The 14,583-nt window shown below is 43.3% G+C and overlaps 1 protein-coding gene across 5 annotated transcripts in view; it reads left to right on the forward strand.

Moving 5' to 3' along the window:
• The window catches only part of LOC120066453 (ubiquitin-conjugating enzyme E2 Q2-like), a 28,222-nt gene continuing 13,639 nt past the window's right edge, over window positions 1-14,583 (forward strand). For 2 of the 5 annotated variants that reach the window (XM_039017830.1, XM_039017833.1), the window contains exons 1-5: window positions 1-217; window positions 907-1,011; window positions 5,270-5,392; window positions 5,763-5,819; window positions 13,739-13,825. In XM_039017830.1, the coding sequence (XP_038873758.1) occupies window positions 59-217; window positions 907-1,011; window positions 5,270-5,392; window positions 5,763-5,819; window positions 13,739-13,825 (531 nt within the window). In that variant the 5' untranslated portion in view covers window positions 1-58. The remainder of the gene's footprint in view (window positions 218-906; window positions 1,012-5,269; window positions 5,393-5,762; window positions 5,820-13,738; window positions 13,826-14,583) is intronic. The other 3 variants (XM_039017831.1, XM_039017834.1, XM_039017832.1) reach the window with 2 other exon arrangements.

Genomic DNA, 14,583 nt, shown 5'->3' on the forward strand with positions numbered 1-14,583 from the left:
CAATATGCCCCAACTTCCCCCCTCCCCAGCGGACTGCCTGGTTTGAGATGAGTGGAAGATGTCGGTTTCGGGTCTGAAGGCCGAATTGAAGTTTTTGGAGTCAATTTTTGACCCAAACCACGAACGTTTCAGAATTATCGATTGGAAGCCTGATGAGCTTAGTTGTCAGTTTAATGTAACCGGTGAAAAACTGTTGATAATACATTGCAACATCACGGTAAGAAAGAAACTAGCTAGCTAACGTAGCTAGTTAGCTAGCACAGGCACAGGGCGATAAACATGACGAATTTGGATTTCTCAAGCCGAACACTGCGAAAACACAAATCAGCTAAGCTAGCTTTGTTTTTGGAGATCATTAGCTAGCCACATAATATATAAATGTGTTGAGACTTTTCAGTTAGTTTATACTCTAATAAAGGGGCCATATGTCCAGGTATAATTAGCTAACTCGTTAGAAAACAAGAAATAATATCATATTTGTAAACGTTACCGTTGGTTGTTAAGCTAATGTTAGCTAGTAGGCTAATGCGTCTAAAAAAAACTCAGAATGCCTTTTGCCACAAGGCCAATCTATAAAATGTATCTGATATTTGTACCTTATTTTACTTATACAATAACTTGTCAAAAGGTAACGTGACCTGCGAACACAATTGCTGACTAATGTAGATAAAGAATAGTCCTGCGTAAAAGGGTTGTTCACATTAGCTAGCTAACTAAAAACCAGGACATAACGTTACAAGTCAGCGCTACTAGGTAGGTAGTGCGTGTTGCATATTTATCGATGCTTCTATATGTCAAATATCATTCCTTTTATTCTGAAGTAGCTCCACCTACTAGCTACAGTTCAGTCCTGTTCCATTAGAGCTTTACCAAATAATGATGTGATCAATTGATCATCCCTCCCAGGAGTCATACCCCTCTACACCCCCAATCTGGTTTGTTGACTCTGATGACCCAAGTCTGACAGAGGTGTTGGAGCGCCTGGAAGATGTCAGAAAAGGAACATCTTTGGTAAGTCACTTACCTGTGTGTGTGTGTAGACTGTGGACTTTTCTTCCTTCATCTTCAACACTATGTGCTGTAGGATGTAGCTACCGGCTCTCACAGAAGGCATAGGCCCTAATATCACCTACAAAATTGGTTGATTGTAAAAAGGGTCCGTCACACTATATATGCCTTTTACCCGAAGTGAATTAGTCAATACGTGCATACATGAACCCACTACCCTTGCAGTTGTAAGCTGCATTTAAAAAAAAAATGAACCTTTATTTAACTAGGAAATTCAGTTAAGAACAAATGCTTATTTAATACCTCGGCCAAACCCTAACACGGACGACGCTGGGCAAATTGTGCGCCGCCCTATGGGACTCCCAATCACGTCCGGTTGTGATACAGCCTGGAATCGAACCAGGGTCTGTAGTGACGCCTCTAGCACTGAGATGCAGTGCCTTAGATTGCTGCGCCACTCTGGAGCCATGCTCTACTGACTGAAGGTGTCCGTGTGCCTCCCATCCGAGAAACAGTTTGGAACGTTTCGCATATGTATTATGACATTTTGTGATGTTTTTTTTAGTCTTGGTATTTGGCAAAGTTTGTTTTTTTCTGTCTGAAACGTTTTTCGAGGCAAGCTGAAGTCTACACCCATTCGTCAGTGAAATCGTCAACAGTAGGGATTCAGTGATTCGTCAACAGTAGGGATTCAGTGATTCGTCAGCAGTAGGGATTCAGTGATTCGTCAACAGTAGGGATTCAGTGATTCGTCAACAGTAGGGATTCGTCAACAGTAGGGATTCTTCAATTAAGTCTGTGTCACTCAAAGAGCAAATTGTTTTCATGCACATTTTTTCATTTGAAATCTAACCTTCATTTTTATTTAACTAGGCAAGTCAGTTAAGAACAAATTCTTATTTACAATGATGGCCTATCTCGGCCAAACCCTAACACGGATGACGCTGGGCCAATTGTGCACCCCACTATGGGACTCCCAATCACGTCCAGTTGTGATACAGCCTGGAATCGAACCAGGGTCTGTAGTGACGCCACTACCACTGAGACGCCTCTCGGGAGCCCCTATACAGAAATACTGAACCAAACATCTTAGTTAGATGTAAAATTCCACGACTAAGATCTCCTCTGCAAAAACATCAAAATTAATGACCGATTTCTTCAATTATCTTAGATTAATTCGGACTATTTTGAGAAGGTGGATACTGGCTACGGCATCTCAAGATGGACAAACAGTACTATTGCTGCTTTTTTCCCTTGTTTTTCAAGCGAAGGTATTTAAGGGAGTATGCGAGCACACTCGTTCGGTTCTCAGCTAGGCGCCAGCTGAACCAAAGCATGCGGAAGGCTTGAGCCACATAGAACACTGACTGTAAGTCGCTCTGGCTCTTATGAAAATCTTAGTACCTCCCTCATAATTGGTTGATAAGTTACTGTAAAGCAGGGGTAGGCAACTAAATATAGGGGGCCGGAACATAAATATAATAATTTGTATACTGCAAATTGACCACAACTAAGCCCAAAAAGAGATTTGTATTTTCAAATAAAAAGATTCCATACCTTGATAACATTAAGACACAATCACATAAAGTGAGCACCAAAAGTATTGGGACAGTGACAATGTTTTGTTGTTGGCTCTGTAGTCCAGCACTTTGGATATTAAATAATACAATGACTATGAGGTTAAAGTGCAGACTTTCAGCTTTAATTTGAGGGTATTTTCATCCATATTGGTTGAGCCGTTTAGAAATTAAAGCACTTTTTATACATAGTCCCCCCATTTTAGGGTACCAAAGGTATTGGGACAAATTTTCTTACAGTGGGGCAAAAAAGTATTTAGTCAGCCACCAATTGTGCAAGTTCTCCCACTTAAAAAGATGAGAGAGGCCTGTAATTTTCATCATAGGTACACTTCAACTATGACAGACAAAATGAGAAAAACATTTCCAGAAAATCACATTGTAAGATTTTTAATGAATTTATTTGCAAATTATGGTGGAAAATAAGTATTTGGTCAATAACAAAAGTTTCTCAATACTTTGTTATATACCCTTTGTTGGCAATGACAGAGGTCAAACGTTTTCTGTAAGTCTCCACAAGGTTCACACACACTGTTGCTGGTATTTTGGCCCATTCCTCCATGCAGATCTCCTCTAGAGCAGTGATGTTTTGGGGCTGTTGCTGGGCAACACGGACTTTCAACTCCCTCCAAAGATTTTCTATGGGGTTGAGATCTGGAGACTGGCTAGGCTACTCCAGGACCTTGAAATGCTTCTTACGAAGCCACTCCTTCGTTGCCCGGGCGGTGTGTTTGGGATCATTGTCATGCTGAAAGACCCAGCCACGTTTCATCTTCAATGCCCTTGCTGATGGAAGGAGGTTTTCACTCAAAATTTCACGATACATGGCCCCATTCATTCTTTCCTTTACACGGATCAGTCGTCCTGGTCCCTTTGCAGAAAAACAGCCCCAAAGCATGATGTTTCCACCCCCATGCTTCACAGTAGGTATGGTGTTCTTTGGATGCAACTCAGCATTCTTTGTCCTCCAAACACGACGAGTTGAGTTTGTACCAAAAAGTTATATTTTGGTTTCATCTGACCATATGACATTCTCCCAATCTTCTTCTGGATCATCCAAATGCTCTCTAGCAAACTTCAGACGGGCCTGGACATGTACTGGCTTAAGCAGGGGGACACGTCTGGCACTGCAGGATTTGAGTCCCTGGCGGCGTAGTGTGTTACTGATGGTAGGCTTTGTTACTTTGGTCCCAGCTCTCTGCAGGTCATTCACTAGGTCCCCCCGTGTGGTTCTGGGATTTTTGTTCTTGTGATCATTTTGACCCCACGGGGTGAGATCTTGCGTGGAGCCCCAGATCGAGGGAGATTATCAGTGGTCTTGTATGTCTTCCATTTCCTAATAATTGCTCCCACAGTTGATTTCTTCAAACCAAGCTGCTTACCTATTGCAGATTCAGTCTTCCCAGCCTGGTGCAGGTCTACAATTTTGCTTCTGGTGTCCTTTGACAGCTCTTTGGTCTTGGCCATAGTGGAGTTTGGAGTGTGACTGTTTGAGGTTGTGGACAGGTGTCTTCTATACTGATAACAAGTTCAAACAGGTGCCATTAATACAGGTAACGAGTGGAGGACAGAGGAGCTTCTTAAAGAAGAAGTTACAGGTCTGTGAGAGCCAGAAATCTTGCTTGTTTGTAGGTGACCAAATACTTATTTTCCACCATAATTTGCGAATAAATTCATTAAAAATCCTACAATGTGAATTTCTGGATTTTTTTTCTCATTTTGTCTGTCATAGTTGAAGTGTACCTATGATGAAAATTACAGGCCTCTCTCATCTTTTTAAGTGGGAGAACTTGCACAATTGGTGGCTGACTAAATACTTTTTTGCCCCACTGTATGTGTATTAAAGTAGTCAATAGTTTAGTATTTGGTCCCATATTCCTTGCACACAATGATTACATCAAGCTTGTTACTCTACAAACTGGTTGGATGCATTTGTTGTTTGTTTTGGTTGTGTTTCAGATCATTTTGTGCCCAATAGAAATGAATGGTAAATAATGTATTGTCTCATTTTGGAGTCTCCTTTTATTCTAAATAAGAATGGAATATGTTTCTAAACACTTCTACATTAATGTGGATGCTACCATGATTACGGCTATTCCTGAATGAATCGTGAATAATGATGAGTGAGAAAGTTAGACGCACAAATATCATACCCTCAAGACATGCTAACCTCTCGCCATTACGATAGTATTCGAGGTTAGTGTTTTGGGCCTCTGTTAGATATTTATGCCTCTGTAACTTTCTCACTCACAATTATTCACGATTCAATCAGGATTATCCGTAATCATTGTAGCGTCCACATTAATGTAGAAGTGTTTAGAAACATTATATTCTTATTTACAATAAAAGTGACTCCAAAATTACACAATACACGGTTCACCCAATATGGATGAAAATACCCTCAAAGGAAAGCTGACAGTCTGCACTTTAACCTCCATAGTCATTGTATCATTTAAAATCCAAAATGCTGGAGTACAGAGACAAAACTACAAAACAGTTTGTCACTGTCCCAATACTTTTCTCTTTTCTTTGTTATTCCTGGGAATACTTGGTCAACAGATTACCTACATGAAACTCATTTTTGACTGAATTCCTTGTGTTTTTCCATCTGTTAACGACCCCTGCTCCAAAGAGATACTGTGGAATGACAGTTGACCTGTTGTTTTTTTGTTTGTTTCCCCCAGCTCCTGCAGCAGCTGAAGCGTCTCATCTGTGACCTATGTCGGCTGTACAACCTGCCCCAGCACCCAGATGTTGAGATGCTAGATCAGCCCCTCCCTGCTGGGCCCATCAACCCAGAGCGCAAGGTAGGGCTCTTTCTAGAATTAAATTCTATTTCTTTGGTAGACCTGACAACCCCATATAAATAGAATCTAGAACTGGTGTACTCTGATTTGAATCACGTTTGTAGGCTAACCCCCCACAGTTTGAAGTCAGCAAATATTCAGTTGGTTTGAATCAGTGGAAATGAGTGGAAATTTCAGTGGAAATGGAAATACTGTTAGCCTCAAATGTGTATCAGACTAAGCTAAATATTGTGACTCAAGGATGGGGACAGCCCTATCGCAAGGCAATAATCATTCCATAACGTTCCATACCAAAATTGAGTCAGAAGGCATGCCTCGTCTTTAAACTCACAATCCATTTTTTGTCTTTCCTTTTCCTCTCTCTTTGTAGCATGGACCAGCCGATGAAGTGACATCCGAGGAGGAGGAGGAGGAAGAAATGGGCGAGGTGTGTGTGTACCGGTGTGTGTGTGTACCGATTTTGTTTGTTTGTTTTTGTGTGTGTGTGTGCATGTTTACCTACCTGTGTACAACGAACATTACATATAGAGATAATATCCACATTCATCTTAAACGTATTGTGCGTATGCTGTATATAACTTATCTTGTGTGTATGTATACTATATAAAACCTCTCTTGTGTGCAGGCCTTGAATTTAAGGGTGTCCTGTCATCCCTGGGATGATGGAAAAACATGTCTGGGACGGTTCAAAACAGACTCTGGGACAGTTCTTGGACGATAGATCCTAAATTCATACAACCACTGAACATAATTACAATGTTAAACAGTAATGAGGCGGATGCAATTGATCTGAACGTTTAGTTTAAAATGTTGATAAACAATATATTCACACGGCAGTAGGCTACGTGCAGATGTTCCAAAATGCAATTTTCGGCAAAACGCGCCGTTCTAAAACGCGCCGTTCTAAAACGCCACTGCACATCCGAGCGGTTTCATGTGACTGAAATGAAAGGGGAGATCTAAAGATGCAACAATTAGCATGGGTTGCTAATATGACTAGGATTATCGTCAACTAGCATGGGTTGCTAATATGACTAGGATTATCGTCAACTAGCATGGGTTGCTAATATGACTAGGATTATCGTCAACTAGCATGGGTTGCTAATATGACTAGGATTATCGTCAACTAGCATGGGTTGCTAATATGACTAGGATTATCGTCAACTAGCATGGGTTGCTAATATGACTAGGATTATCGTCAACTAGCATGGGTTGCTAATATGACTAGGATTATCGTCAACTAGCATGGGTTGCTAATATGACTAGGATTATCGTCAACTAGCATGGGTTGCTAATATGACTAGGATTATCGTCAACTAGCATGGGTTGCTAATATGACTAGGATTATTGTCAACTAGCATGGGTTGCTAATATGACTAGGATTATCGTCAACTAGCATGGGTTGCTAATATGACTAGGATTATCGTCAACTAGCATGGGTTACTAATATGACTAGGATTATCGTCAACTAGCATGGGTTGCTAATATGACTAGGATTATTGTCAAATAGCATGGGTCGCTAATATGACTAGGATTATCGTCAACTAGCATGGGTTGCTAATATGACTAGGATTATCGTCAACTAGCATGGGTTGCTAATATGACTAGGATTATTGTCAAATAGCATGGGTTGCTAATATGACTAGGATTATCGTCAACTAGCATGGGTTGCTAATATGACTAGGATTATCGTCAACTAGCATGGGTTGCTAATATGACTAGGATTATCGTCAACTAGCATGGGTTGCTAATATGACTAGGATTATCGTCAACTAGCATGGGTTACTAATATGACTAGGATTATCGTCAACTAGCATGGGTTGCTAATATGACTAGGATTATCGTCAACTAGCATGGGTTGCTAATATGACTAGGATTATCGTCAACTAGCATGGGTTGCTAATATGACTAGGATTATCGTCAACTAGCATGGGTTGCTAATATGACTAGGATTATTGTCAACTAGCATGGGTTGCTAATATGACTAGGATTATCGTCAACTAGCATGGGTTGCTAATATGACTAGGATTATCGTCAACTAGCATGGGTTACTAATATGACTAGGATTATCGTCAACTAGCATGGGTTGCTAATATGACTAGGATTATTGTCAAATAGCATGGGTCGCTAATATGACTAGTATTATCGTCAACTAGCATGGGTTGCTAATATGACTAGGATTATCGTCAACTAGCATGGGTTGCTAATATGACTAGGATTATTGTCAAATAGCATGGGTTGCTAATATGACTAGGATTATCGTCAACTAGCATGGGTTGCTAATATGACTAGGATTATCGTCAACTAGCATGGGTTGCTAATATGACTAGGATTATCGTCAACTAGCATGGGTTGCTAATATGACTAGGATTATCGTCAACTAGCATGGGTTGCTAATATGACTAGGATTATCGTCAACTAGCATGGGTTGCTAATATGACTAGGATTATCGTCAACTAGCATGGGTTGCTAATATGACTAGGATTATCGTCAACTAGCATGGGTTTCTAATATGACTAGGATTATCGTCAACTAGCATGGGTTGCTAATATGACTAGGATTATCGTCAACTAGCATGGGTTGCTAATATGACTAGGATTATCGTCAACTAGCATGGGTTGCTAATATGACTAGGATTATCGTCAACTAGCATGGGTTGCTAATATGACTAGGATTATTGTTAAATAGCATGGGTCGCTAATATGACTAGGATTATCGACAACTAGCATGGGTCGCTAATATGACTAGGATTATCGTCAACTAGCATGGGTTGCTAATATGACTAGGATTATCGTCAACTAGCATGGGTTGCTAATATGACTAGGATTATCGTCAACTAGCATGGGTTGCTAATATGACTAGGATTATCGTCAACTAGCATGGGTTGCTAATATGACTAGGATTATCGTCAACTAGCATGGGTTGCTAATATGACTAGGATTATCGTCAACTAGCATGGGTTTCTAATATGACTAGGATTATCGTCAACTAGCATGGGTTGCTAATATGACTAGGATTATCGTCAACTAGCATGGGTTGCTAATATGACTAGGATTATCGTCAACTAGCATGGGTTGCTAATATGACTAGGATTATCGTCAACTAGCATGGGTTGCTAATATGACTAGGATTATTGTTAAATAGCATGGGTCGCTAATATGACTAGGATTATCGACAACTAGCATGGGTCGCTAATATGACTAGGATTATCGTCAACTAGCATGGGTTGCTAATATGACTAGGATTATCGTCAACTAGCATGGGTTGCTAATATGACTAGGATTATCGTCAACTAGCATGGGCTGCTAATATGACTAGGATTATCGTCAACTAGCATGGGTTGCTAATATGACTAGGATTATTGTCAACTAGCATGGGTCGCTAATATGACTAGGATTTAGAGTCAAATAGCATGGGTTGCTAATTTGACTACGATTAGCATCAATTAGCATGGGTTGATAATATGACTCGGATTAGCATGGGTCGCTAATATGACTCGGATTAGGATCAACTAGCATGGGTCGCTAATATGACTAGGATTTAGAGTCAAATAGCATGGGTTGCTAATTTGACTACGATTAGCATCAATTAGCATGGGTTGATAATATGACTCGGATTAGCATGGGTCGCTAATATGACTCGGATTAGGATCAACTAGCATGGGTTGCTAATATGACTAGGATTAGCATCAACTAGCATGGGTTGCTAATATGACTAGAATTAGCATCAACTAGCATGGGTCGCTAATATGACTAGAATTAGCATCAACTAGCATGGGTCGCTAATATGAGTAAGATTGTGTCTTTGGCTGCTGGACAATGAAAGAAAGTTGATTTTGAAAACCAATAGAACATGAGAGAAAAGCTGTTTTCAATGTTTATAAAATAATTCCCTCAACGTTTCTATGGTCCTATTTTGGTTAGGTTTCCTTAAAACAAGGTTAAGACATGCCCCATAAAATGACATAAAACCTCCAGGTTTTAAACAATTACATTTATGGTTAATTAGTTACAAAATAGTGACTGCCTCCGCTCAGATTGCAAGGTGTGTGACGTGTGCGTTGCGCAACAGGCACTCTCACGCTCTTGTGACCATTCGATATGAACAAACCGTCCCTTGAGTGGCCTATGTCCAAAGTATCAAGCCTATAGACGTTAATGTTAATTATCCTACAATATATTTGTTATAAGCATATAAGCATCTGTCTGGACATGACAGGCTGTAGCCAATACGCATAGGCTATCACCTACACTTTGACATGTAGGCTAATTATTTATACTGAACAAAAATATAAACGCAACATGTAACACTTTCAAAGATTTTACTGAGTTACAGTTCACATAAGGAAATCAGTCAATTTAAATAAATTCATTAGTCCCTAATCTATGGATGTCACATGGCTGGGAATACAGATATGCATCTGTTGGTCACAGATACCTTTAATAAAAAGTAGGGGCTTGGATCAGAAAACCACTCAATATCTGGTGTGATCACCATTTGCCTCATGCAGCGCGGCACATTTCCTTCGCATAGAGTTTATCAGGCTGTTGATTGTGGCCTGTGTATGCAGGCCATGGAACAAGTTGGACATTTTCAACTTCCAGGAATTGTTTACAGATCCTTGCGACATGGGACAGTGCATTATCATGCTGAAACATGAGGTGATGGCAGCAGATGAACGGCACGACAATGGGCCTCAAGATCTCGTCACGGCATCTCTGTGCATTCAAATTGCCATCGATAAAATGCAATTGTGTTTGTTGTCCGTAGTTTATGCCTGCCCAAACCATAACCCCACCTCCACCATGGGGCACTCTGTTCAGAACTTTGACATCAGCAAACCGCTCGCCCACACGACTCCATTCATGCTGACTGCCATCTGCCCGGTACAGTAGAAACCGGGATTCATCCGTGAAGAGTACATTTCTCCAGCGTGCCATTGGCTATTGAAGTTGAGCATTTGCCCACTGAAGTCGGTTACGACACCAAACTACCGTAGGGTCAAGACCCTGGTGAGGACGACGAGTATGCAGATGAGCTTCCCCGAGACGGTTTCTGACAGTTTGTGCAGAACTTCTTTAGGTTGTCCAAACCCACAGTTTCATCAGCTGTCCGGGTCGCTGGTCTCAGATGATCCTGCAGGTGAAGAAGCAGGATGTAGAGGTCCTGGGCTGTCGTGGTTACACGTGGTCTTCCGGTTGTGAGTCCGGTTGGATGTACTGCCAAATTCTCCAACTGCTTATGGTAGAGAAATGAACATTACATTTTCTTGCAACAGGTCTGGTGGACATTGGCGCAGTCAGCATGTCAATTGCACGTTCCGTCAAAACTCGAGACATCTGTGGCGTTGTGTGACAAAACTACACATTTTAGAGTGGCCCTAGCACAAGATGCACCTGTGTAATGATCATGCTGTTTAATCAGCTTCTTGATATGCCATTCCTGTCAGGTAGATGGATTATCTTGGCAAAGAAGAAATTCTCACTAACAGGGATGTAAACACATTTTTGCACAACATCTGACAGAAATAGGTTTTTTGTGCGTATGGATTTTGTTGGGGGATCTTTTATTTCAGCTCATGAAAAATGGGACCAACATTTTACATGTTGAGTTCAAATCAAATTTTATTTGTCACATACACATGGTTAGCAGATGTTAATGCGAGTGTAGCGAAATGCTTGTGCTTCTAGTTCCGACAATGCAGTAATAACCAACAAGTAATCTAACCTAACAATTCCACAACAGCTACCTTACACACACAAGTGTAAAGGGATGAAGAATATGTACATAAAGATATATGAATGAGTGATGGTACAGAACGGCATAGGCTAGATGCAGTAGATGGTATCGAGTACAGTATATACATGTGAGATGAGTAATGTAGGGTATGTAAATATTATATAAGTGGCATTGTTTAAAGTGGCTAGTGATCCATGTATTACATAAAGATGGCAAGATGCAGTAGGTGGTATAGAGTATAGTATATACATACGAGATGCGTAATGTAGGGTATGTAAACATTATATTAAGTGGCATTGTTTAAAGTGGCTAGTGATACATTTTTTACATGTATGGCAGCAGCCACTCAATGTTAGTGGTGGCTGTTTAACAGTCTGATGGCCTTGAGATAGAAGCTGTTTTTCAGTCTCTCGGTCCCTGCTTTGATGCACCTGTACTGACCTCGCCTTCTGGATGATAGCGGGGTGAACAGGCAGTGGCTCGGGTGGTTGTTGTCCTTGATGATCTTTATGGCCTTCTTGTGACATTGGGTGGTGTAGGTGTCCTGGAGGGCAGGTAGTTTGCCCCCGGGGATGCGTTGTGCAGACCTCACTACCCTCTGGAGAGCCTTACGGTTGTGGGCGGAGCAGTTGCCGTACCAGGCGGTGATACAGCCCGACAGGATGCTCTTGATTGTGCATCTGTAAAAGTTTGTGAGTGCTTTTGGTGACAAGCTGAATTTCTCAAGCCTCCTGAGGTTGAAGAGGCGCTGCTGCGCCTTCTTGACCACGCTGTCTGTGTGGGTGGATCAATTCAGTTTGTCCGTGATGTGTACGCCGAGGAACTTAAAACTTTCTACCCTCTCCACTACTGTCCCGTTGATGTGGATAGGGGGGTGCTCCCTCTGCTGTTTCCTGAAGTCCACGATCATCTCCTTTGTTTTGTTGACATTGAGTGTGATGTTATTTTCCTGACATCACACTCCGAGGGCCCTCACCTCCTCCCTGTAGGCCGTCTCGTCATTGTTGATAATCAAGCCCACCACTGTAGTGTCGTCTGCAAACTTGATGATTGAGTTGGAGGCGTGCATGGCCACGCAGTCGTGGGTGAACAGGGAGTACAGGAGAGGGCTCAGAATGCACCCTTGTGGGGCCACAGTGTTGAGGGTCAGTGAGGTGGAGATGTTGTTACCTACCCTCACCACCTGGGGGCGGCCCGTCAGGAAGTCCAGGACCCAGTTGCACAGGGCGGGGTCGAGACCCAGGGTCTCGAGCTTGATGACAAGTTTGGAGGGTACTATGGTGTTAAATGCTGAGCTGTAGTCGATGAACAGCATTCTCACATAGGTATTCCTCTTGTCCAGATGGGTTAGGGCAGTGTGGTTGTGATTGCGTCGTCTGTGGACCTATTGGGGCGGTAAGCAAATTGGAGTGGGTCTAGGGTGTCAGGTAGGGTGGAGGTGATATGGTCCTTGACTAGTCTCTCAAAGCACTTCATGATAACGGAAGTGAGTGCTACAGGGCGGTAGACGTTTAGCTCAGTTATCTTAGCTTTCTTGGGAACAGGAACAATGGTGGCCCTCTTGAAGCATGTGGGAACAGCAGACTGGGATAAGGATTGATTGAATATGTCCGTAAACACACCAGCCATGCGCATGCTCTGAGAACGCAACTGTGGATGCCGCAAGGCCTGCAGCCTTGCGAGGGTTAACACGTTTAAATGTTTTACTCACGTCGGCTGCAGTGCCTTCACTGAGTCTGCAGGTTTTGGTAGCGGGCCGTGTCAGTGGCACTGTATTGTCCTCAAAGCGAGCAAAGAAGTTGTTTAGTCTGTCTGGGAGCAAGACATCTTCGTCCGCGACGGGGCTGGTTTTCTTTTTGTAATCCGTGATTGACTGTAGACCCTGCCACATACCTTTTGTGTCTGAGCCGTTGAATTGCGACTCTACTTTGTCTATATACTGACGCTTAGCTTGTTTGATTGCCTTGCGGAGGGAATAGCTACACTGTTTGTATTCGGTCATGTTTCCAGTCACCTTGCCCTGGTTAAAAGCAGTGGTTCGCGCTTTCAGTTTCGCGCGAATGCTGCCATCAATCCACGGTTTATGGTTGGGGAATGTTTTAGTAGTTGCCGTGGGTACGACATCGCCAATGCACTTGCTAATGAACTCGCTCACCGAATCCGCGTATTCGTCAATGTCGTTGTTTGACGCAATGCGGAACATATCCCAATCCACGTGATCAAAGCAATCTTGAAGCGTGGAATCCGATTGGTCGGACCAGCGTTGAACAGACCTGAGAGCGGGAGCTTCCTGTTTTAGTTTCTGTCTATAGGCTGGAGTTTGTTTTTGTTCAGTGTACATTTATACAAAAATGAATTTCATATTATTCCAATGTTGCCTTTTTTAGAGGTACATCTTTGTCTATTTGAATGTTCTAGAGTAGAACCCATGTTGGCATATCAAAACACAACAAATATTTTTATTCATTTGGGATGGTTTATCTTCAGGTTTGGGATGGTTGAAATTGCACTAAGGTAGGATTCTTGGATGGTGATGAGGAAAGTTAGCCTGGAGCCCTGCTTGTGTGTATGCATAACTCTATATGTGATAACAGCGTTTGTGTTCAGCAGGATATTGAAGACCTGGACCACTATGAGATGAAGGAGGAGGAGCCTGTACATGGGAAGAAGTCAGAGGATGACGGGATTGAGAAGGTGACTACTGTGATACACACCTCTTTCTCTCCCTCGCTCTCTGTCGGTCTCCCTCCCTCGCTCGCTGTCGGTCTCTCTCTCTCCCTCCCTCGCTCTCTGTCGGTCTCTCTCCCCCCTCCCCCGCTCTCTGTCGGTCTCTCCCCCCTCCCTCGCTCTCTGTCGGTCTCTCTCTCTCCCTCCCTCGCTCTCTGTCGGTCTCTCTCCCCCCTCCCCCGCTCTCTGTCGGTCTCTCCCCCCTCCCTCGCTCTCTGTCGGTCTCTCTCCCCCCTCCCTCGCTCTCTGTCGGTCTCTCTCCCCCCTCCCTCGCTCTCTGTCGGTCTCTCTCCCCCCTCCCTCCCTCGCTCTCTGTCGGTCTCTCTCCCCCCTCCCTCGCTCTCTGTCGGTCTCTCTCCCCCCTCCCTCGCTCTCTGTCGGTCTCTCTCCCCCCTCCCTCGCTCTCTGTCGGTCTCTCTCCCCCCTCCCTCGCTCGCTGTCGGTCTCTCTCTCTCCCTCCCTCGCTCTCTGTCGGTCTCTCTCCCCCCTCCCCCGCTCTCTGTCGGTCTCTCCCCCCTCCCTCGCTCTCTGTTGGTCTCTCTCTCTCCCTCCCTCGCTCTCTGTTGGTCTCTCTCCCCCCTCCCCCGCTCTCTGTCGGTCTCTCCCCCCTCCCTCGCTCTCTGTCGGTCTCTCTCCCCCCTCCCTCGCTCTCTGTCGGTCTCTCTCCCCCCTCCCTCGCTCTCTGTCGGTCTCTCTCCCCCCTCCCTCGCTCTCTGTCGGTCTCT

Source organism: Salvelinus namaycush, chromosome 21 (genome assembly GCF_016432855.1).
Source record: "Salvelinus namaycush isolate Seneca chromosome 21, SaNama_1.0, whole genome shotgun sequence".
In the NCBI taxonomy this organism is placed as follows: Eukaryota; Metazoa; Chordata; class Actinopteri; order Salmoniformes; family Salmonidae; genus Salvelinus; species Salvelinus namaycush.